Source organism: Euphorbia lathyris, chromosome 7 (genome assembly GCF_963576675.1).
Source record: "Euphorbia lathyris chromosome 7, ddEupLath1.1, whole genome shotgun sequence".
NCBI lineage: Eukaryota > Viridiplantae > Streptophyta > Magnoliopsida > Malpighiales > Euphorbiaceae > Euphorbia > Euphorbia lathyris.
The window spans coordinates 79,673,498-79,696,781 of NC_088916.1; the positions used below are offsets into that span (position 1 = coordinate 79,673,498).

A 23,284-nucleotide genomic window follows, 5' to 3' on the forward strand; every position below is an offset into this window, starting at 1 on the left:
TTTCATTTTAATTTTTGATTTTTTTTATCTCTCCTAGTCAAAGAAATCTTTTTTTTTATTTGTCCATGTCAACAAGCCGAATCGCTCTAACGATGTATGCAGTCCAAACTCGACAGGAAAGTTAAATAAGGGCCAAATCCATAACAAAATCAATGATCAGGGGTTCAATGTGGAAAAATAATTGATCAGGGGCTTGATCCTTAAAACAGGTAAAGTTCAGGGGCTTAAATATGCTTTTTGCCTATATATATATATATATATATATATACCAAAACCTTTCAATCAATCAACTAGAAGTCATTTCTTCTAAAAAAATTCATCTATAGTTGATTGTTTTTTCTTTCCACCTAAACCAAAATGAACATCATCCTTAACTTTTTGTAGTGCAAACATAACTTCTGGTATATTTTGCTCATTTTGTCAGTTAAAGTTGATTTCTTTACTCCTTTCAAACAATGAGAAGTCATTGGAGGAAAAAAAAATGTATACTTGGAATATATCTTCTACCTTTTATAGCTAAATACTACACATTTTCATTTGCTATGTACATGAACTTAGTTTTAAATGTATTAAGTTTCACCAAAAAAATTAAACGTCTCTAGATTCAAATAATACTTTAATTGATGTCTTTTGATTTTTCTTATCACATACAATGTATGCATTTTACAATGAAAAATTATCTATAAAATAATAAATATTGATTTATCGATAAATGAATAATTTATTCATTTATTGATAAATAAATAATCTCGCTTAATGAATATTTTTTTCCAGTCCTAAGGATATGCATTTATCGAGATTTTACTGTAGTTAGGATGAGAAAGTTTCCTTTCGGGTCTTGTGGAATCAATAATAAAGGTAGTTATTCTTGGTTTGAAAAATGGTTTAATACAATATAAAATTTTGAATGGCAAAAAGGAATAAATTAGGAAAAAAGAAGGACAATTGTGGTAATTAAAAATTAAAAATAAAATTAAGGATTAAAAAAAATAAAAATTAAATCCCAACAAATTTCTTTATTTATACAACCACCCAAATCATTACCCTCTAAACATAAAAATAAAAATACGTTACACACACACAAATAACACAGACACACACTGTCTCATACTTGAAAGAAACAAACATTTCTCTCTCTCTCTCTTCACATGCCTCGTCCTCTCCGATTTCTCGGCGCCGATATTCCGTCGCCGACGACTCCCTCAGCTGAACAACCAGCCACTCTCGACTCAGACTTCGTTGTAATCCTCGCCGCACTTCTCTGCGCTCTAATCTGCGTTCTAGGTCTCGTCGCCGTCGCCCGTTGCGCTTGGCTCCGCCGCCTCTCCTCCGCAGCGAACTCTCAAACTCCGCCTCAACCTGCTTTTCCTGCCGCGGCAAACAAGGGGCTAAAGAAGAAGGTACTCCGCTCTCTCCCTAAGGAGACTCTCTCTGCCGATTCAGTACCTAAATTCTCCGATTGCGTTATCTGTTTGGCTGAATTCGCTGCCGGAGATGAAATTCGGATCCTGCCTCAGTGTGGTCACGGGTTTCATGTGAGCTGTATTGACACGTGGCTTGGTTCGCACTCGTCGTGTCCGTCTTGCCGGCAGATTTTGGTGGTGGCTAGGTGTCAGAAGTGTGGGGGTGTACCGGCCCCGGCGAGTTCGAGTGGCGGCGGCGGCGGCGGCGGCGGAGAAGGTGAAAGTGAGTGTAGAGTAAAAGAGCGTGAAGACGTTGTTAATAGGTTCTTGCCTTAGTTAGGGTTTTTTTTTTTAATTGAATTACAGGAAATTAGGAGTTTAGGATGAAAAAGGAAAGATTGAAAAGATTGTGATTAATTAGTAAAAATATTGTATTTTCTGGGTATTTTGAGATCAGAATGTATGTATTAATTATAATACTTATTAATATTACTAAATTAATTAGATGAATGTTGATATTGTACAATATAGCGTTTCGTGACCGTGTCCATGTCCGTATCTATTTTTATATTTTATGAAGAATATGTTTTAGAAATACCATTTTTCGGTTTTTGTGTTCGTACAACATAGCTTTTAGTGCACTATACTCAATACGTCGTGCTATACTCAATACGTCGTGCTATGTTTTGGAAATACCATTTTCCGGTTTCTGTGTGCTCGTGCAACATAGCTTTTAGTGCACTACACTCAATATGTCGTGCTATACAATACCTCAAGCTATACATCGCTCTTTTAGTTGGTCGAGTGATTCTTCGTCACTCTTTTAATTGGTACGTGTCATTCAAGTGAAATTGTGTGCTTTATATTGGGAATCCCAAATGAGTTGTTGGTAAGGAGAAATTCAACGGTAGGAAGGATCGATCAAATAAAACTTAAATACATACTATTGTTTTGAGGAATGATTAGTGTAAAGAAGTTACATGATTATCATTTTTTTTTCGTTACTATGATTCATTAAACCGGATTATAGTAGAATTTTTCTCAATTGATGTCTTTCATTTTTTGGGATAAAAACTTGAAAATTACTAACGAATGGGAGAAGTTTCACAGTAATCCGAAAATTATTGATTATGGACCATCTAAATGTTGACACATCAGTATATATGATGACGTGTTAATATTTGAATGGTTTAGGACTAAACAACCAGTTTAGTCTTGGAACATTCTAGAAATTTTCATTTTAAGAAGGATAAGAAAAGAAAAGATTGGAAATTGAAGATTTCAAGTTATTTACAAAGACCAAATAATGATAATATATTAATATTTTATTTCTTCAATCATCCACGTCAGTTATGGTAACTTTTATTAAAAAAATACTCCAATAGGAAGCAACTTTAAAAATTGACATAATGACTCTACAAATCATTACTTTATATATAGATCCTGTTTTGACAAATAGTTGTTAGATTATTATATTAACTGAGTACCTTTTTTGTTAACTGATTTAACCAGCTGTTGATTGTATAAACTTGTTTGGTAAAACTTATCTGATGGTTAATAACCATTTGTGCAAAATGACAAAGAATGACATGATAAAACTTTTATTTGGGGGTTAAATGGTAGTAATTAGGGATAAAAATAACATTCAAAATAGATGGAACAATAAGCTAATTTAAAATCTCCTAAAATAGCTTTTTCAAAATTAGAGTTTTGGATCCAATAAGCTCTTTCAAACATTTCTTCACCAAACAAAACTATCAGAGGTTTGACTAGTAAAAAAACTTCTAATTTTACCCAAAAAAAGCTTTTTACCAAACAGAGCCATAATTTATTTTAATTATAAATGATGTCATAAAAATGCACCAATAGTAAGCAAGTAAATCATCTTTTTTATATGGCCTAATACACAAATACCCCCCTGAATTTGTCTAAATGTTGCAACTGCCCCCCTCAACTTTCAATTGTAACAATTTACCTCTCAAACTTGTCCAATTGTAAAACATAACCCCAAATTGGGAATTTTTTTACCCCGTACTTGAAGCAACCGTAAAAACGTTTTACCAGATTCGTATCACGCCAAATATCTGATTATCACACTCCACGAGTGTTGCAGATTTTGTGTTTCACGTGTTTCTTCAATTGCAGTCCATGTCAGCAATTTGGGGTTATGTTTTACAATTGGACAAGTTTGAGGGGTTATGTTTTATAATTGGACAAGTTTGAGGGGTAAGTTGTTACAATTGAAAATGGAGGGGGGCAGTTGCAACATTTAGACAAGTTCAGAGGGTTATTTGTGTATTAGGCTTTTTTATATTAAAAAAAGTTTGGCAATGCTAAAAAGTGGCAACATATTGTTTGAAACTTTTAAGCAATTTTTTAAAGTTGTCAAAGTTATTGTCACCTCACCAAACACTCTCTACTGGAGATCCTCTTAACGGTTGAGCTCAATCTGTTTTCTCAAATCATTTTTCACTAAACACCACTTTTAAAACTTTTGACTTGTCAAACATTTAAAAGTGGTTCAAACCTCTAATTTTAAACTAAAATGCTCTCCACCAAACAGTAAATAACAACACTTGAAATAAACAGATTTTACAGTAACAGCTGAATCAAACAGAGGTCCCGCGAATCAAATTAGTGGTTGAGAATGAAGGAGAAGAGAACCACAAGGGTCAGTTGTCAAGGCAGTAGTTAGGGTTGTCAAAGCTTTAAGTGAACATGGTCTTTTTGGTGATAGGTAGTATAGTGTTAGTTTTAGTGATGGTTGTTATATCTTCTTTAACTTTCTCCTTTTTAATGGTGATTTTTATAGTCACACATTTTGGATTTACCTACTATTTCGCATGTTCTGTTTACTTTTTTTAAATGTTTTTTATAAATTTTGACTCATCCCTCAAAAGTCGTGCCGATAACCAGGAGGAAGGACCCGTTTGTTTTACATACTGTTTGCTGTTGCTGTTTGCTGTTACAGTTTGCTGTTTGCTGTTACGATTTGCTGTTGCTGTTACAGTTTGCTGTTTGCTATTGGAAAAAACTGCTTTTCCAAAAAGTAGAGATTCTCTGCTTTTGTAAAAGGCTGCTTTTCGGGTGTAAAAGACAAATAGGAGATCACTAACCAAACATCTAATGCTGCTTTTTAGATGTAAAAGGCAAACAGGAGGTCACTAACCAAACACCTAAAACTCTCCATTTTAAAGTGAAAAGGAGCAACCAAACACCCCCGAAAATTTCTACTATGGGTCAGGATCAGTATTGATTCCGTCCACTCAGATGATGTCATCTCATTCCAAGTGCTGATGTGATATTGTCTAAATGGAGGGATCAATACTGGTCCAGTTTTACAGTAGAATTTTTTTAACTGGGAGAGGGTTCCACTAGTGGCAGATTTAGCTCCAGGGACTCCAGCTTCCTTAAGTGCCAGTTCCATCCCTTAAAAGTCATGCCGACAGACATCGGCAGACGAAATTTATGACCCAATTTGGTAAAGAGTTTTTTGAGGGTAAAATTAGATATTTGAGACATTTTAGAGGTTTTGACTAGTCAAATCTCTAATAATGGTGTTTGGTGGAAAAAGGGTTTCAAGAGCGTATTTGGTCCAAAAAAGCTAATTCTAAAAAACCTGGTTTTATGAGCTTTTTCAATTAGTTTATTGTTTCATCTCTTTTGAATGACATTTTTACCCCTAATTACACCATTTAACCCCAAATAAAGACTTTACAATGTTCTTATTTGTCATTTTACACAAACAATTATTATCAATCAGCTAAGTTTTATCAAACAAGTTTACACAATCATCTAATCAAATTAGCTAACCAAAAAGGTAATAAGCTAACAACTAATGTAATAAGCTAATAGCTATTTACCAAAGAGAGCGTATATCTGCATGCATACAAAAACAATTCTTGCTAAATCGAATTTGCTCAATTTTTCTTTGTGTATAATGAATGTTATTGTCTGAGTGGTAAACAACTAATTTTTCCGTATTAGTGTAAATATTTTCGAAATTAAGCTATATTTGAAGTATAAAAGTAGGATTTGATTGTTCTGAACAAACTTAGGAAAATTTATCTCCTATGATGTACTAGTTGAGTTTTGTAATTAAATGTAAACTCAAGAGTAAATTACATCAATGGTACCTGAACTTTACCCTAATTCACACTTTGGTACCTAGATTACGTTTTGTCTCAAAAATATACGTGAAATAACAATGACCGGACAATTTAGTATATTTAAACCGTCAATGGCTGGTCAATGCGATTTTGATGAATAAATTACACTGATGGTACCTGAACTTGACTCTAATTCACACTTTGGTACCTAGATTTCATTTTGTCCAAAAAATACACCTAAAGTAAAAATGACTCAACATTTTTATACATTTGACCGACGTGAGTTTGACCATTTTAAATTAAAAATTGAGACCCATTATACACTCAATTAACATAAAATTACAATACTGTCATTGTTAATTGAGTGTATGGCCAGTTCCAATGTTTAGTTCACGTTACTCGGTCACTAACCGATCAAATGAACTAAATTTTTCAGTCACCTTTACTTGTGTTCTCTCTTTAGGATAAAATAAAATCTAGGTACCGAAGTGTGAATTATGATAAAGTTCAGGTACCATTGATGTAATTAACTCATGAAACTCGCATTGACCGGTCATTAACCGGTAAAATATACTAAATTGTCCGGTCATCATTACTTCAGGTATATTTTTGGGACAAAATGTAATTTAGGTACCAAAGTGTAAACTAGATAAAATTCAGGTACCATTGGTGTAGTTTACCCGTAAACTCAATAAACTAACTAATCACCGTAACTTTTAATTTGTTGGAAATAAATAAGGGTGGTTCTGGCGGTTCCGGGGGCGAAACCATCCATGGTAGGAGTGATTCCGATGACTGAAAGCCTGGACCTATCGACAGAGGGTTCCACCCCCGGTTCTTGAGCCATGGTCTATTAGGTAAAAAAAAGGTTGTATCCCTTTTTACATTTTTATAGGCCTAATATATTGGCTGTTTCTTGTATTTGACCCAAAATTTCAATTGTCCATCTAAAATTTTAAAAGTTTAAATGATATCTGTTCTTGTTCAATTGTATTCAATAACTTTTTATTTCTCAATATATAAAAAGACAAATAATTAGAAACTTTTAAAAGTTCACGGGCAATTAAACTTTAGAGATTACCGAATGAAATTGGACGAGAATATGATAGTATTGAATGAAATTGGACAATAATAAGGGGTTATTGGATACAATTGAATAAAAATAAATAGTCATTTGAAATTTTTGAAAGTTGATGGAAGCAATTGAAATTTTGAATATGGGGTGCTTATGGTGGTCTCTCGATATTTATGGATGCTAAATTAATATTTTTTATGTGTTTTTACATTAAAAGAAATTAAAGTTCATTACACAATTTCAATAGAAATTTCAATGTTTTTGGACGAACATAGAAATATATATATAATATTTAATAATAAAAAATTAAATGTAAATTTAAAAATAAATATTAATATATAAATTTATAAATTTATTAATTAATAGGCGGGTCGGGTTGGACCGACCCGTGCTATTTTTATAAATTCCAAGTCTGCTAAAAAGGAGGCGGGCTTTAATGGACCTAGACCGAACTGGGCCTAAAAATAAATTTTCATGCTTAAATCCGGTCTAGAGGATACGGGTCTAAGCGGGCCGGACGGGTACCCGGGCCCGTGAAAATATCTATTTTGTATGTTAGAAGAGTGGAATCTTGAAATTTTCAATGTGATGATGGTTGAAATAGGAGGATGTGTTTGTTACTCAAATTTCATAAATGGAAATTAGAAGTAAATATAGTAAGATTTAAATTTGAAGCCTCTTTACTTTGGTTTGCTTTCTAATTGAATCTAATTAGTAGTATTCTTTTGTATTTTCAAATCATGATTTGATTTATACCTTGCTTCTACTCAAAGAATTACAACAATTTCTTTAAAGCTTATAATATTTCAATTATTGGTTTTAATTAAAATGCTAAAATTAATCCACATCATTTATTCATTAGTCGTTACATACGTGATGGTTGTTTGATAAAATTTAAAATTAAAATTGAAAAAATAAATACTGAATCTAAGTAATAAATATTATGCTTAACACATCCATAGTCTCCCTAAGTTGTTCAAAAACTGCAACTGACCTTTGAATTTCAAAACTTTACAACTAACCCCTTAACTTGCTTATTTGGAACAAATAACCCCTCAGATAGGTTTAAATCGGTGATTTTTTTTTGCCCTTTTGTTAATGTATCAGCAGATTAGTTAGATATAGCATCAAATATTTTGAAAATCTTTAATTTCTGTTGTAATCTTATGTTGAATGTTTTTTTTGGTTTATGGGTGATTTGTTCCAAAATAAACAACTTGAGGGGTTACTTGTTTCAAATACGCAAATTGAGGGAGTTAATTGTAACGTTTTGAAATTCAGTGGGTCAATTACAATTTTTGGACAACTTAAAAGGGCTGGGGATGTATTAGATCTAAATACTAATATAAATGTTGAAAGTTGTATTAAGTAGTGTAATTATTTCATAAATATTGAAAATAAATACTTAATTTAATAATATTACTCTCTCCATTCTGGAATATATGTCATTTAAGATAAAATTTTGTAAATTATAAAGTCATTAATTAAACAAGGTTTAAAAAGACCATATTATCCTATATCTTCTCTTTAATGACTAATTCTCACACAATCTTCTCTATATTATCATCCAATATTCTCTCATAAATTTTTCATATTTTCAAAAGGACGCGTTATTAAATGAAGAATTTTTAGGATGGGCAAAATTGAGAAAATGAGTGAAATTTAGTAATAAAAAGACTTATAATCTAGAATTTTTCTCCCCCGTTTAAACAATATATAATTCATAACGAAGGGAGTATCAAACAAACCTTATTATCTGGGTAAATTACATACATGGTGTATAACTTTTGCCCTATTTCATAATTTGGTGTACATCATTCAATTTTACACATAAAACTGTACAGCCTTTGGGTGACTTCCCACTAAAGTGTACAACCGGTAATTGTAACCGATCAACGCGCCACATCAACAATTGACCTTCCTGAAAGTTAAAATTTGACCGGTCAACGTGAAGTCAACGCACCACGTCAGCAATTTTGACTTTTAGGGAGGTCAAATTGCTGACGTGGCGCATTGACTTCACGTTGACAGATTATAATTACCGATTGTACACTTTAATGGGAGGTCATCAAAAGATTGTACAGTTTTATATATAAAATTGAAGGTTGTACAATAGACTGTGGCTTATTATCTCCCATGAATTACAAGTTCAATGTCCACCTTTTGCAAAATAAAAAATATATATTCTTTTCTAGTATCTAATAATAATAATAATAATTAAAGGAACCTATCATTCCTCTAATTAAACAAAACTTACTTTTAAGTCCACTTTTTCTTTCTTTATTTGGTTTTTGTCGGAAAAGGTAGGTATGATTTTCTTATATTTGATGAAATATAATAACTTATCATTAGATCAATTTTAATCAATTTATTAATTTCTTTTTGTAATTTTGTCTAATAATCCGTTCTAGGTTAAATGGATGATCTCTTAATTAAAAGGAAAAAGTATATTTAAGCCCCTGAACTTTACTTGTTTTAAGGATCAAGCTTCTGATCAATTATTTTTCCGTATTGAGCCCTTAATCATTGATTTTGTTATGGATTTGGCCTTATTTAAATTTTTTGTCGAGCTTGGGCGGCATGTATCGCTAGGGCGATTCAACTTATTGACGTAGACAAATAAAAATAAAAGTTTATTGACTATGATAGATAGAGAGTAAAAAGTAACAAGAAATTACAGAAATTAATTTTCAGTAGGTTCTTCCAAACTCGATCTTCTCCTCTTCCAAACTCGATGAAAAAGTTAAATACGGTCCAAATCCAAAACAAAATAAATGATTAAGGGCTCAATGTGGAAAAATAATTGATCACAGGCTTGATCTTTAACACAGATAAAGTTCGGGTGCTTAATTATGCTTTTTGACTAATTAAAATACATATTTAGTTTATTCTTCCTATGTACTTGTTCCCAAAAAATCTACCACTCTTTATATTGTGAAAAAGTCCAATTTACCTCGTGAATTTATTTAAACTGATATATTGACTCTTTTAAAGGTATCTATTAGGGTCCTAAACTTTCTTAAAATGATCTGTCTTTTTAAATTTGCTTAAAATATACACATTTTAACTTTTCTAAAATTCTCCTTACTTTACCACATATATTTTAAGGGATTAATTGATCGATTTAAACAAGTTTAGGACGTAAATATGACATTTTAAAAGTTTATAAAAACAATTGACTTTTTAAGATAATTATACGGAGCTAAGAATGTATTAGCCTCGTGTATATGTATATTAAAATGAGTTCAGTTCAAATAAATGTCATGTGGTTTCACATTTTTTTTTGTTAATCGGTACATGTGATTCGAAATTTTTTCATTTTTCCAAATTTGACCGATAACGAACTCAAAATGAAAATTTTCAAGAATTAAAGTTGTTTAGTATCATATTTACTCTGGAACCACATTTTTTATTTTCAAAATCATCATTTATGCAGTTTTTTGTCTCTAAATATTAAATTTCTCTATCATAAATAAAAAACACCACCTAAATGACCTCAAACCTAAAAAATTAAAGAATTAAAATTACTTAAAATATCATTTAATTCTTGAAAATTTTCATTTTGAGATCGTTACCGGTCAAATTTGAAAAAATAAAAAATTTACCAACCATATAAATACCGATCTGTAAAATATAATACGTAAAGAATGGATATTTATTTTTTTTAAATTCATTTGAGTTAAATATGAAACATTTTTTGTTAGGTATGAATTTCATGTTTCTTGTCTTGTTGACCAAAATTAACAATATTTTAGGCTGGAATTTTACATATATTTATCTTGTTGACCAACATTATTTTTTTATATATATAATATAGTAGTAATTAAATTAAACCAACTAATTTATGTCGGTTAAGAAGTGCAAAAAGCATTAGAGGAAGGAGGTTGTTTTGTAATAATGCTATTTGCTAGGGCCTAATTAAGTTAATCATTCAATCCACCCATTTTGACTTGTGATTAAAATATAATAATCTTTGTATAAACAAGTAATTCAAAGCTCAAATTAGTGAGTGCACAAATTAGGTAATCACTAATGCTAAAAATAGTAAAAAAATGTTGATGGCATTTTGCAAAATGAATATTCGAATATATCAAATGAACACTTTTGAGGTAATTACATGTGTCAATTAGGAATTGATACACAATTGGGCTTTTGAAAGTCTGGTCTTGATATGATCCTGATATCTTGCAGATTTTTGTTCACCGGATTATGTCCATGTGTGATGCCGTTGGGATCGGCCGGAAATACTCCGATGCCAAAGTCAGTAATATCCTATAGAATAAAACAGTAATCACAAAGTAGGGTTTAGAATAATGCGTACCACAATACATTGGAGCATGTTTATTTATACTAGGATTTAGTAACCATCGATTAGTAACTAGAAAGCCTCTTATTTAATGTTCCTTTAATGTAAGATTGTTACATAATTCATGTCTGGCCGTTAACTTATTTATGGAGCTGTTTCTAGTTATTAATGATATCACTTTTCTTCTAGAAGTGTCTACCGACATCCCTGAGCGGATCAATACGGATCTTCTGTCTTTGGCGGATGCGGACCTCATAAAGGCTTTTGGCCTTTATGAGGCGTATTTGTATGTTGTGGTTCCCCCAAGATGTGTGACTTCCTCCATACGTCATCTGCCTTGCGGACCTTGGCGGATGATGATGTTTAAATGCTTTTCTAGTCCTTCTATCATAAGGATCTTCAGGGATTTATCCCTAGATAATATTCGGATGTTATCAGATCTGAAGTCACCAAATGGGCCCAATTCCACCAAAGCCCATTATAACGTTATTCTTGGCCAAGTCACGACTTCAGCGACCTCATGTTTGAAGATTGCCTTCGGAAACTTCATTTGAATACACATGGACCAATGAGCATACTGGATTCTAAATGCACGCTCCCCACATTCAAAAATATTATGGCACGGAAAGATAGGGTCCAAAGACCTATCAGGTGCTGCCATGTGTCCATGTACACTTTATTTTATCTATAAATAGCAGAGACATCCACAAACTCAGGTATCTTACTTCAACTATTTTATACTTCACTCTTTGTTACTTGTTGGTTAGATATTATCTCTAATATCTTCTAACTTTAGCATCGGAGAAGGTTCACCGGAACTCCGACCCCTTTTTCTGACATCTTTTGTGATCTCAGGTTATCGGAGTGTCATAAAAGGTGACATTTACAAGAAGTGCGATATCAGGAATGTAAAGGGGCGGAGCGCAACAGTTCTCCGTTCCCGCGGGTATCCCTATTTCATGTTTCTTTGTGTCAAATTATGATATGATAATAATTTATAGAAATAATTCGATTGACACTACTATTCATATATATTGCATGAACTATATAGATGATATAATACGATTATAACATGTCAACCCAAAATATCATATTTATTGGCAAGTTCTCGGGAACTCCTACCTAATCAGGTAAGTAACTACTATTAGTGGAGGAGAAGAGAGTACACAATATTTGTTACATCCTGAGCCATTAGAATTTACTATAAAAAAAGTGGTTTCATGCAGTGGCGGAGCTAGCATTCCACACATGGAGCCATCTTGCCCTGCGGTAGTTGGTGGCAAACGATAATAGGCTGATGGCAAAATTGGATGGTGAAGGGAGGAGAAGGGAGAAAAGAAAGGAAGATTAAAATGTCCAGTAGAGATTTGGGAGGGGCGAGAGGCAACATTGGCACTACCTTACTTGTGGGTGGCGCCGACGGCTAAGGGGAGGCCCTATGTTGTCTCTGACACTGGTTCTATATAGCCCTTCACTTATAAAAGGCTTGAGAATTCTTTAATTGCACCTTCAAAACCTCTTTCCCAACTCATCACTGACTATAATCCTTTCTAATTAACTAGTTAAGATTTTTTTTAGAGCTAGCATAATAAACAAGATATACTCCTAGTTACGAATATTAATCCCTATACAACTTTAGAAGATGGAACCATATATAGGGCAAGAAATTTTTTATGCTCACTCTATATATAGGAATTCAGGTTGAGGAGAGTGGTTCCAAGCAATGGTAGAGCCATGATTTAACACATGGAAGCCATTTTAGTCATGCGACAATCAAGTGTGGTAGTTGACGACAAATGGTGGTGGGCCGATGGCAAAGGTGGGCGATGAAGGCAGGTGAATGGACAAAATAAGGGAAGGGGACGAGATTAAAGGTGCCCAGTAGAAATTGGAGGGTGAGCTGCCTCTTCCAGATGACATTTCACCTGGAAAAAAAAGGGTGAGAATGTTTCAATTGCACTTCCAAACCCTCTTTCCTAACTGATCACTAACTATAATCTTTGTCTAATTAACTAGTTAAGATTTCTTTCGAGATAACATTATAATCAAGATGTACTCCTGACTAAGAATATCAATCCGCATACAACTTCAAAAGCTAGAACCATATATAAGGTAAGAATATTTTTATGCTCACTCTATTTATTATTTCTTTGCACTCTCTCTAATTTAAGTGTCAAAATGTGGTCACGACAACTCGATTCCCAGAAATAGAGAGTGACATTGAACAAATGATAAATGAAAATTACAACGAACAATAATGAGTCATGAATAACTCTTGTAAATTATAGCAATAAATAGAAATAGATTGAGATTAGAAAATCTCAATACCATGTTTTGTTTAAAAAAATATATTTAAGGTCACCTACTTCTTCATAAAGATATACTCGCAACACCTCCAATCATTATTTTAAGGTGAAACACTTCTTAAAATTATCCCTTTTAAAATAGATTTCATCAACTAAGAGTGCACTGGACTTCATCAACCCTTCTCCCTCTATCTCAAGAGACGGAACTACAGAGGGTCATAGAGGGTTCATCGAGCTCCCGACTATAAAAAAATAACGATAAATATTTATCGATGAATTTTTTAAAATTTTCATGTCAATAATTTCATTATTTTAAAGAATTTGTGACAAATTCAGCTATTCTTTAAAACTAGCAATAAATTATTCCAATTCTTAATCTCAAAAAATGTGTTTTCTTACTAAATTTTTATCCACTAATCTTCGTTCCGATTCTACCGTTGTCTATCTCTACTGGACCGGACTCAGATCGGATCTAGCGGACTTTTATCTAAAAATGCTCAGTCCAAACCCAGTCTAGTCCGTTATTAATTTAGGTGAGCGCATGTCGGGCTGGGTTAAAAAAAAATCAAATCCCGAGCATGTCCCATATAAGTCCGCCTAAATATATATGTATAATTTTTAATAATAAAAAATTAAATTTATACTTTAAAATAAATATTAATATATAAATTTATTACTTAATATTAATAGGCGGACCGGACTGGACCGATCCGTGCTATTTTTATAAATCTCAAACCCGTTCAAAAAAAGAGGCAGGCTTTAGCAGACATAAATTGAGCTGGGTCTAAAGATAAATTTTCTTATCCAAACCCGGTCCAAGTGACACGGACCGAGCGGGTACCCAAGCCCGTAAACAGGTCTAATCTCTACTTATTTTGTCTCAAATGCAAATTTGATATATAATATGCAAGAAAAACTAATACAAAGTCGGCAACCCCACTAAAAATGAAAAAGAATTCCATTAAGATATCATTAAATATTTCACTAATAATAATGTTACACTAATATTTAGAAAACTTCTTTCTTTGTCTTATACCTAATTAACAAAAGATTGGATTAGTCCAACTTAATGGTGGTTAACATTTTCTTTAATTAATTTAAATTAAAGACATCAATTCCATTTTCTTTGGAGCCGTTCAATTGATTAATTAGTAAGATTTGCATTGACCCACTATAAAATTAAAACCTTATATTATAATTTTAATTAAAACTATATAGTATATGGTGCTCTTTCTCACTCACTATTTAGAGCATTATAGCACTAGCATAGCATAGGGACAAAGAATATTAATTAACCCATTATATTTATGTATTTTAGGGCATTTGCTAAGGGTATTTAGATTCCTTTTCCTATTTATAGATGAACAATGACTAAAGTTTTGTGTGTATTCATCATAATTTCATAGGGCAACTAAGGGTATATTTCATTCATAATCATTTAAATGTAGTACTCTATTATTGAATTGCATTTTCTTTCAATGGGGGTATTCTATTTGATAACTTCATTAAATGTGGTACTCTATTTGATAAAGTTTAGTGGAGATATTGGACTTTCCGGATTGCCGACCGATTGCGGTCTCCTTCTATGCTGAGATTGGTTTTTGAAAACACTTCGACGCCCAAGTTAAAGAGATAAAGGAATAATTAGAGAGAGAGATAGACCAGACCTCGTTTAATGTGATTGGTTGGCTTTATATAGAGCTCTTCATAGGTCGGGCCATGATCCAAGTGTATGCTTAGCTGATGGGCCTTGTTGGGTTCGGTCCATATGTCTTATCAACGTTTACTCTCATCTACACTAACTAGAAGTCAATATGAATTTACACATTCATTCATATACTACCTATTTCTTAAAATTTCAAACAAAATAAAAAACAATATTGGAATTGGGTTGCATTGGGGCTTAGGTTAAAGGTAGATAAATGGTCGATTTAGGTGCAAGTTCTAGCAACTAAACAAAAATATAGTCAATAGCATAAGAGGTTGTTTCTCTAGCAAGAAAAAAAGAAGAACTTTGATACTTGTGTAAAATATTCTCGATCGGAATCCTTCCCTGTGAGGCGCCGTTGGACTCGGCAGAAGACGCTTCGAAGCCAAAGTCAGTATATTATTTGAGAATAATAAGAATAATGACAAAAAGCTCTTTTTGGGAATTAGTAAGCATGCCTAGAATACACTGTGCTATTAATGCTTTTAACGGCTATTGATTGCTACTTAAGTTCATATGTTTCTATCTTTAATGATGTTAACAATAATGTCCCTTGCAAGGGCGGATGTGTGTTGGAGGAGTTGGAATGGCGGATCCTTTTCATTTAACTCTTTTTGGCATATGTCTTTTGGATGGCGCATCCTACTTTATGCCACGTGGCGCATAACGTTCGAGACTCTTTCCTTGCTTTTCTTATTACGCTTTTGCCCTAAGGATAATATGCGGATGTTATCAAATTTGAAAGTGTTTGAAATTTTTTGATTTCTAATGATTTTTCTAAGTTTAGAGATTGAATTGATTTTTATTTTGAATGAGACTACTGAAGTTTGACCTTTATTGAATAGTATTTTTTTAAGAGGATAATATAAAAGGTTGTTCAAAATTTACAAAGGTTCAACTTGCTAACTTTGAAAGTTAAGAATGTGATGACAAATGTAAATTTTAGTGCTACAAATAAAGGTGCAAAAGTTATTTAAGTAGTTAGAAGTTTGCATCTTAAGGTTACAATAAAGAAAAATAAGTGGTAATAAAGCTCAAATGGGTTTTCTAGAGGATATAATATGTTAGGTAGGTAAATTTACAATTTTCATCATCTAATGCCTAAATTCAGAGCACGCGATCTTAATATGATATTAAGTGCATACCCTATGACTTAAAGCTAGTAAAAGCACACAAAATTTTAAGAAATAGAGCATTTTGATGTTCGCTTTTAAGCTCAAGTTTCTCACATATTAGGTTCTTTTGTGTTCTAAGATTTTTCTAAAAGTTCAATTCAGGTTGCACAATCATACAATAATTAACCTATGAACTAAAACATAAAAAAATAAGCTAATTAATCAAAGTAAACTAGATGCAATTATTAGAGTTTTATGTCCTATAGACAATTGTTTTAGGATATAAAATAATTGTAAATGAATTGTTCTTTATCTTTTATTTTATGAGATATAGTATGTTTAACTATATAAATGCATTAATCTTTTTTATCACAACTAAACAAGTTAAGTAAAAGGAAATCCCAAATTTATTTAAACAATCATAAAGTGTTCATACAAGCATGAAGTGAAACTATAATTTATAATAAGTCAATAAACTTAAAGTTGCCTCAAGTCAAGTAATATGTTTAGGGATTAACATAATGTTGTTGAGACTTGCATTTAATAATGTCTTCTGTTGTGAACATAGAGCTGATTTCACAAGCTTGAGATATTCGAATATCTAGGCAGTTACATGGATCCGGTGAAAGACTTCATTAGGATTGGGGACCCGACTTGAGATAACATGATGGATGGATTTATCTAGTGTCACATGTTTTGTCTCAAAGGTATTATTAGGTATAAGTAATCCTCAGACTCAAACAAACATTAATTAGTGATTCTGAATTATGGAGTGTGTTACTTTGACTCTGTTTAAACACGGTCCATAATAGGAGGATTCAGAGGGTGTGTGTGAGTAGGCGTTGAGTATCACATAAAGTAATTGCAGGATAGTTAATGTTAGATTAAACATTCGTCATTCCTAATAAAGAGGAGATATATCCATGGTCTCTTGTGGAATTAACTTGAAATCCTTGCAAGGTGATAGGGTTAAGAGTAGAAATTGAGATTTCACTTAACCTATCTATTCAGAGTTAATTTTACCTGGACAAGTATATAACTTGACATATTCCATAGTTACATATTCGTTTAAGGATATTGCTGATGAAGGATCGAATTATACTGGACATAATATAGAAAGGTAAAAGTCAGTATCAACCTGACTTCTTATCGCACTGGGGGAATGTTTACGGTTCTGCTAGTAACAGTCTGTGCGCTCATTCCGTTATACATTTAGTTGAGATTAATTTGTTTAAATTAATTACAATAAATGTATACAATTAGTAGCGGTAAAAACCTATTAGGTCACACATGAGACTTGGAATCAGAGGACAGAATGGTAGTTTGAGAGCGAAAACCTATTAGGGCCGAAATTTATAGTATGGGGATTATGTTTATTTCATTGATTTATTTAGATAATTCTAATTTAATTATAGTTATGGTTAAATTAATTATGGGATAATATTAATTAGTATGTCTAATGTGATTATATCTCTAATTAAATTATTATTTTGATATAAATAAATATTTTAATATGATTAGAATTAGAACTATTAATTATATTTACATTATATATAAGTAATATTAATAATTATATTTATTTATTACATTCACATTGAATTCACACCTTACTAATAAGCCTCAGTCATACTCTCTCCATTTCCGATATGAGATTTAGTTCATTTCTGTCTCCACCGCCATACCTTAGGGTCGTTCCTTGCTGATGCCTTCTACCCCGGTGCCACCCACTCCGGACCGGGTCATTACATGCCCACCAATTTCCGCATGGTTCGTCCCCGAACCACACATCGTACATGGAGAGTTGGGTCCAATAACAATTATAACACCCTGGTCCAATACCATATAGGTATTGTCCACTTTAGCTCAAAACCAACACATTGGGTCTCACGACTTTAAAACGCGTCTACATGTATTGGATTCATACCTTACTAATAAGCCTCAGTCACTCTCTTTATTTTCGATGTGGATTTAGTTCATTCTTGCCCCATCACCATCCCTTAAAGCCACTCCTTGCTCAGGGCTTCTACCTCCGATGACATCCACTTCGGATCGGGTGTTACAACATCTGTACCTAAATCTATACATGTTCAACTTTAAAATTAGTATATTACTAAAATATTACTAATAATTATGAAAAATATATAGATCATATAACACACGATTATGATTATGATAATAGTATGGAATATTGGATGAGCAAAGCCACACTATTTTGAAACGTAACAAAGTATTGAATGGACTAAACTATAGTTGTCATCCAAATATATTGAAATGTCGTACTATTGTGTATATAAAATAATAATAGTAATAATAAAATAAAAAATTGACATGTGATGTGGCACTTAAAGATTGGAAGTCCACTCAAGTCACCAAAACTATGTTGAGTAGAGCATGAGAAGTTCCATCGTGGACCGGATCAATACTGGTCCTTCCATGATACTGATTACTATCGAAAATGAGGGTTTTGATCTTAAAACACATAAAGAGTTTCTTTTCTAGTTAAATTAGAAAGAGTTAGTGTCAAATTTCACAGACTAAATCCGTAGGAATCAAGAATCCCCAATGTTAAAGGTATGAAAACTTTAACAAACTTCAATACGAAGATAATAGCTTTTGATTTGATAAAAGTTGTTCAATTACAGAGAATGACCTAATTGGCAAATTACAATAAAGGGTAAATGTATACAATTAAAAATAGAAACTTGAAGGGGTAAAATAGGATTGAACTGAAGTATTCTCCATGGCAAACAAGGAACAGTACCATGCAGGCGGCGTGTCAGGTTTGTCTTCTTGAATAGCAAGTAAGCCATGTCCCCGTACAGAGCGAGTCATTCTGGTCTCCTTAGCAAGCAAGTAACCGAAGGGTCTAGGCACCAGCTAAGACCGAAGCAATTAGACATTGGAAGCTGAAACAAGGATACCGAAGAGACTTCCCCAGATTGAGCGAAACAATGAGAAAGGAGAGGACCCGAAATAATCCTGCAGAGATGTTACTTCTCTGTTCGGATTTGGATATTCCGAAAGGATGTCTTCATCATTCTACTGAGTTAATATTATATCAACAGTCGGACAAATGTAGTATCATCTGCATGAACGCCCCATTGTTGAAATTTTCGCAGAACACTCTGTTTAAACTCCGATTATTTAGTTAAAACTTAAAGAGTATATAAAAAAAGGATAGAGGTCAAATTTAACTGCAACGTTTTAGGGTAAGTGCAAAGTTAGCTCTATCATATGGAATGGTATAAATTTAACCTCATCATTTTCAAGCAAGATCAATTTTAGTCATACGTTACCGAAAATTAAAAAGATTGGTTTGATTGTTATTTAACTTCAGACCTTCGAAACATCAATTATATTTAAAATATTTAGTGTGTTATTAACACAATTATAAAAAAACATCTTAAAATTCTAACTACTAAGTTTACAACATATAAGTTATTAGTTAATCACAAAAATAATTACCAATGTGTCTAAAACATGTAATGTCTTACTAATATAGTTACAAGTAACCAACAAAAAATGTACGAATCTGCTTCAGCTTATCAGTAAACTTGTTTGGAATGTCTAATATGACAGTTAAATAACAGTCAAACCAATCTTTTTTAAATTTTTAGTAACCTAAGGTTAAAATTGATCTTGTTTGGAAACGTTGGGGTTAGATTTGTACCATTTCATACATTAGCCTTTATCACTAAAAAAATATAGATAAAGTATTAAGTATCCGTTTGGTTCTCTATTTTATAACTTATTTTTATTATTTTACTCCAAATAGTAGACTTTAAGTGTTTGATTAGAATTAAAAAACACGGCCATGAACTCGAAAAGGAACAAATGTCATTTTTTTATAGATGATAGATACAAATTAAACAAAAAAATATGTTTAGAGAACAATAGTAAATAATATTTGAAATGCTTTTGTCGCTGCTCTACCTAAAAACATATGCATAGTTTTTATTTTCATGAATGACTTTATGATCTTTTAATGAGTCAAATCTATGTGATAGTAGACAACTATTTTTATATTTCCATGAAAAAAAAACTTGATAAAACTTATAAAATGAGACAGAACACACACTTCCATGTAGGAAGAAAACAAAATACACGCCAAATAAAGAAGAAACGATCAAACCTAATATAAAATAGGTCGATCAGAAGTTTTATTTGATAAAAGAAAAATATGGTTTATCTTTCGACTAAAAACTAAAAGAAAACTTAAAAGACTAAAAGCCAAAAGAAAAATTAAAACCAAGGAAGAAATTTGAGTGTTTTTTTTAATGAACAATTCAATGGTCTTTAATTACTCATAAAACTTGTGGTTAATAAAGAAAAAAGGGAAATTATTAGGATCATTCGGTTCTCCATATTAAACAGAGGACATTTTATACATATTTTTGTTATGTCTAACATGGATACATACATATTATAAGAGGTCTCACTATTTTATTTATTCAGTGAGATCACAATACACATATCCAAATGTGAATTGAGGGTCCTTTAAGTGACATGGAAGACCAAATGTTTAAGGCAAAAAACATGTTTTAAGGATCCCATGATCAATTATTTTTCCATATTGAGCCCTTAATCATTGATTCTTTTATGAATTCGGCCCTTATTTACCTTTTCCGTCGAGTTTGGACGATACACATCATTAGGACGATTTGGCTTATTGACCTGGGTAAATAAAAATAAGAGTTTATTGACTAGGATAGATAGAGAGTAAAAAAGATACACGAATTACAGAAATTAATTTCTAGTAGGTTCTTCCAAACTCGGTTTTCTCCTTTCCCATTTTGTGATTTTCAACATTAGAATCGCCAAATCGACCTTCTTCTCTCCGAAACTCGACGGAAAAGTTAAATAAGGGCAAAATCCATAACAAAATCAATGATCAATGGCTCAATGTAGAAAAATAATTGATCAAAGACTTGCTCCTTAAAACAGGTAAAGTTTAGGGGTTTAATTATGCTTTTTGCCAATGCTTAATACAAGAACTCAAAAAAAAAAAAAAAAAAAAAGACATTATTGTACCTATATAATGGTCTCCTCCCCTCTAAGGGTTAATTAGATTTTAGATTATATATAGGCCTAATACACAAATAACCCCATGAATTTGTTCAAATATTGCAACTGCCCCCTCTAACTTTCAATTGTAACAACTTATCCCTCAAACTTGTCCAATTGTAAAACATAACCCCTCAAACTTGTCCAATTGTAAAACATAACCCCAAATTGCTGACATGGACTGAAATTGAAGAAACACGTGAAATACAAATTTTGCAACGCTCGTGGAGTGTGATAATCAGATCGTTGGCGAGATACGAATCCGGAGAAACGTTTTTACGATTGCTTCAAGTACGGGGTAAAAAAATTCCCAATTTGGGGTTGTGTTTTACAATTGGACAAGTTTGAGGGGTAAATTGTTACAATTAAAAGTTGGAGGGGGCAGTTGCAATATTTAGACAAGTTCAAGGGGTTATTTGTGTATTAGGCCTTATATATATTTGGATTGAGGTACATTTTAATTAATGATAGAGATATATAACTAACTACTTATATTTTCCTTCACTTTCGTATTATATTTTAGGGGAAAGGACATAATAAACTTTGTGTTTTTGCGGATTTATAAAAACAGTCCTTGTAGTTTAAAAGTTTTCAAATAGACGATCATGCTTTGTGAAATTTACAATTAAATGACATGTGAATCATTTTTTCAGTCAAATAATGTTTGTGCTTTAGTTAATTTGTAAAATTAGATCTTGTATTTTATTTTCGGTAATTTATAAAGTCAGCCTTTTTAATTGCTTCAAATCACTCCATTTTAAAGTTAATAGTCATAACAATAATTTTTAATAAAATGACTGTGTTTGCAAACCGTACAAAACACAGGTTTCTATTTGCAAACTTTTAAATCATATCTGAACCATCGATTTTTTCTTTACTTTTCCCTATGTGATGTGGACATAAATTCTATACATACGTGATTAAAGAATTATTAATTATTAATGTTAACTAAGAAAAATAAACATCTAGTACATATAAAAAGTTAAAATTTGATACCAACAATAGGTTGGTCCTTTGAATAAAGATTTGTGATCAAATTCAATGTATATAAAAATTAAAAATTAATTAATTAGTACAAAATATATAATTAATTAATCACTAATCAATTAACATATTGATGATGTGGCAGACTTAGGTGTCATGTCAGGTGGCGGAACTAAAACCAAATAATTAGGGTCCATAAACAAAATTGGAATAAAGTGCAAATTTAATTCCAGCGTTTTTGTAAAGTGTAAATTTGATTTTATTGTACAAAATACTTGTTTGACTGTTATTTAACTGTCGCATCAGACTTTTCAAACATCAATTATGTTTAAGATAGTTAATATCTAACAGAGTTACAAAAACCTGTTAGAATGATAATAATTAAGTCTTCCGTATATAAGTTAATCAAATTTTTTTTTGTCAAACTGTCTAACATGTTTACTCTGTTACAAATATAGTTAAATAGTTAACAAAAAATGTACAAAACTGCTACAATGTATCGACAAACTTGTTTGGAATGTTTGATATGACAGTTGAATAACAGTCAAATTAGTCTTTTCAAAATTTTGGTAACGTAGGGCTATAATTGATCTTGCTTGAAAACGTTAGAGTTAAATTTACATCGTTTTATACATAAGGACTAAATATATATTTCTTAAAAAACGTTAAGACGAAATTTTATCTTTATCCCAACAAAAATTTAGCAAGAAACAGGGAATTTTTTTAGGTTTAAGAACCAACGACGGAAAATACATCGTCAATTCTATGGATAAGGTTAACTTTGTCATTACTTGTTTCGTGTTTGGTGTTTCTGATAGATAGCTGGGTAGCTTTGAATTGGATTTTTTTTTCCGAAATAGCTATCTACCAGAAGTAATTTATTTAGACAATTCATTGTAAGTGAAAAATATATTATTATATTTACGCGATTTTAGTTTGATCCGTTTAACCGGAAGTGTTTCAGTAATGAAAGTTAGATTACAGTTATCTTTTTGTGACTTTGGATTAATGGCACGTATTAAAATTTTATTCAATGTGTAGTTTATAATTATTGGGATAACGTGCAAAAATACCCCTAACGTCTAAAATGGTGCAATTTTACTCCTAATGTTAGCAGCCAAGAGCAATTTTATCCCTAATATTGACAAGTTAAGTCAATTTGAGAAATAATTTATCAAATTGTCTTTCTCGGTCATGAATCTTGTCATCTACAG

General features: G+C 31.9%; 1 protein-coding gene across 1 annotated transcript; it reads left to right on the forward strand.

Annotated features, from left to right (window-relative positions):
* Nucleotides 1-1,044: 1,044 nt before the first annotated feature.
* On the forward strand, nt 1,045-1,913 carry LOC136234728 (RING-H2 finger protein ATL80-like). Its single transcript, XM_066024206.1, has one exon. The coding sequence runs from the start codon at nt 1,149-1,151 to the stop codon at nt 1,737-1,739; it is 591 nt and encodes a 196-aa protein (XP_065880278.1). The 5' UTR covers nt 1,045-1,148; the 3' UTR covers nt 1,740-1,913.
* Nucleotides 1,914-23,284: the final 21,371 nt, after the last annotated feature.